Source organism: Eimeria maxima, genomic scaffold, assembly GCF_000499605.1.
Source record: "Eimeria maxima Weybridge genomic scaffold, Emw_scaff1664, whole genome shotgun sequence".
Lineage (NCBI taxonomy): Eukaryota > Apicomplexa > Conoidasida > Eucoccidiorida > Eimeriidae > Eimeria > Eimeria maxima.
Window position 1 is genome coordinate 3,630 of NW_013564583.1, and position 3,155 is coordinate 6,784.

The window sequence follows — 3,155 nt, forward strand, 5'->3', positions numbered from 1 at the left end:
ATGTCAGAAAAGTTGCCGCAAGGCGTGCACATGTGTATGTGCACGTGCGTTATAAGCAGGGTCGGAGTATGGTGTGGTGCGTTTCACATGTAGGTACGCCTAGAGCCACTTTAGTTTAATAGTGCCTTCTGCTGTATAGGAAATAAGTACTCCACTGCAAAATTTGTGGTTCTGCTATCCAAACATTCACATGATGTTTTGTCCTGCGTCTCCGTTGCTAAACACGATCCGCAAAACATGCTGGCGGACCCATGTTGTTCTGTAAAATACTCTATTGCCATGGAATTCGGAGGCAACTGGAGTGGCGGACATTTCAAACTGCAAATCGTAAGCTGCATCTCCGTCAGGTGTTGCGTAGGAGCGTTGTTCCTATCTAACTGGTTCAGATGATGCGCAAGCACCAGCTATGGATGGATTTGTAGCGTGTACGTCTCTTCAAAATATACTTGTGCCCCTCTGAATGTACGCGCTTCTCTAGGTGTGTGGGGATGTTGTCTAGCCCTGTTTACTGGAAATTTTGATGTATTCATGTGGAATGCTAGCCATTCCACCACAATGTTCCAAAGCTAATGCCAGCTCAACATGCATTCAGTATGAATGTGTGTAAGCAATTCTGAAGGCATCTCGTCAAACCATATAAAGTGGAGGTAGCAAATACAAGGCATGAAATCTGTGCGGGAGTCACCATGTGGTTGAGTGTAGTGCCATATACTTGCCACGGCACACAATTGACGGTATTGCCTAGCGTCACATCCGCATGAAGAGCTTTGGCTCTTTGGCATATTGCCATGCACCCAAAAGGGTTCCCGCAGCACGAACCGATTCGCTGCGATGCCATTTGGGTTCTTCTCCCCCATGTGCATGCAGGTAGCCCGTTTCGCAGCTTTCCGACATTCAAGTAGCACAAGCCGCGAGATAGTCTGTGTAGAGGAACGCCCTAGAGCTCATGGTGTGGGGAGGGCTGTTGTGACTACACTTATCGTACGGTTCGGTAGTTGATTTGTTGAGCGCCTTCTCCACCATTGACATATTTGGTGCTGTCGGACCATCCCTCATGTATCCCTGTGTGCAATCGGACTCTCGATATTCGCATGAAGGCACATGCACGCTCGCTGCAGAATGACGAGGTTTCGCAGGCGAGTGGTTTCCACATGCCCGATCATATAAATACAGATGTTCCTCCATTCCTAGGCCGTAAGTACTGGAGCAGATGCAGATTATATTGTCAGCTATGAGGAGCTCCGTTTGATACTGCGTGGACTTCAAGTGGCCCTCGGCGTTTCTTTGATTAAAGCTTTCATAAATGACTATTTTTAACTTTCACTGATTAGTTGTTATGATTCTAAATAGTAATAGAGTCATCTAAGATCCCCATGATGCAATTTTCTGATTTCCGATATGAAAAATTGTCGCCTGGGTAAACTGGTTCAATCGCCCCACGCAGCGTCATCAGTGTATGATGAAAACCCTTTCCTTTTCTGCCCAATTTTTGTAAAACATTAAATTTCACACGATGCGAAGTGAAACGAGCTAAAATGATGCAGATCTCGATCTGCACCGTGCTGCGGCAGCAGAGCCGCAGCCGCCCGTTGCCCCTGAGCTGAGGGGCGTTGACACCGAAATGGAGCACGTGACTGATTATCTCAGCACAACCTCCGACACTTCTAGCGACTGTGAGAACGTACCGGAAGAGCGGGCACACGAGGTAGATGAGATCAGGGGCTCCCTCTTTGGGGGCCCCACTACTGAGCGGTCGCCGCTCATCTAGTGCCCGTCACTACAAAATGTACCAGATTTGGGTTTCCGAAACAGTACGAAGAGAAATAAGGATATTTAATGAGGCCTTGTTTAGAAAATCTAAGCCATTAGTAACCGATCACCTAGCGCCAGCACGCCCCTGGGGCCCGTGTACTGCTCGCAACCGCGACGCTTGCCCCGGCGGGCACGCGTCCCAAGGCCACGGTGAGCTCCTGAGACAGTCAGATTTTCTAAATCGGCCTTTTTGGTCTAACCGAACTCCTCTTGGGCTGAAATTTGGGAAAGTTGGCAGAGTCTAGGCTTGGGAGTTAGTGTGCACCTAATTGGGCTACGGAAACTGTTAAGTAGCCCTCGTGGTGCAGCGCTACACACCCACGGGGCCCCACACCAACATAAACCCTGTACCCTAAAAAACCCTAAAACCCTAAAAAGCCCTAAACCCTAATTTTTCTACAACTTTCAATTAAAATGCTAACGAATTTATTTAAGGTTTCTTACGATTTTCTATCTTAAATATCTAAACCCTCACGAATGCTGTTTAGGGTGTAGGGTTTAGGGTTTATACAGCATAGTTGAATATATTTAGAGTGTAAACCCTTGAGGAGTATATTTGTTTACATTTGTTTTACCTATTTTATTTATTTATTATTTTTGTTTTGTTTATTTTATGTATTTGTTTACTATTTATGTATGTTATTTATTTTATCTAATTACTTCGTGTGTAACGCACGGTGGCCGTCTACCGTGGCTACTTATGACTCTCTCATACGCCTGAGGCCTCTATGGTGCTAAGTCTACAGATTGAGTATCAAAATGCATTAGTTTTCTGCTATTCCCAAGGAAAATCCCTAAATTACGGAACTTCCGAAGGAAGGATCGATCTTAATCGTCTTCCTGCATCAGTGTCTGCTTATCCCCGCCAGGTGCGTGTTACATCCTGCCGCTCATTCTGGCACCGGGTGCTACGGTCGGTCCGCAGCTGGGTCCGGCCTCTTTTGGATAAACTCTGCTCCTGAGGGTACCAATTCCCTCTAATTATTAAGATATTATCTCTAATTGATCCTACGTTACTTCACATAACATAACTATGTTCTGTCCTTCTGCGCGCCTGCGCACATAGCCCGGCGGCTGGCTGCTGCTGCTCAGCGCGCGGCCTCTAATAGACTGCTACACCTCTAATATGCTCATAAACCTAATAATATTACTGAATTCTATCTATAGTTGAACCTAGGTAACCTCAGACCTCGAAAATATCCCACTGAGCACACTCTCTAACTTACTCGTACGCTACCGCAACCGTGGACAATGTAGTGCCTGTGCACTACATCGTGTCTTGTTTAGTCCTATTTACCTAAGAAAAGGGCATACAAGTTTATATATATATATATATATATATA

The 3,155-nt window shown here is 45.9% G+C and overlaps 1 protein-coding gene across 1 annotated transcript; it reads left to right on the forward strand.

Annotated features, from left to right (window-relative positions):
• Positions 1-237: 237 nt before the first annotated feature.
• Positions 238-1,768, forward strand: EMWEY_00054620 (hypothetical protein; the record flags this gene model as incomplete). The annotated part of the gene is made up of 4 exons (XM_013480142.1): positions 238-327; positions 868-981; positions 1,119-1,194; positions 1,572-1,768. The coding sequence occupies 4 exons, from the start codon at positions 238-240 to the stop codon at positions 1,766-1,768; spliced, it is 477 nt and encodes a 158-aa protein (XP_013335596.1).
• Positions 1,769-3,155: the final 1,387 nt, after the last annotated feature.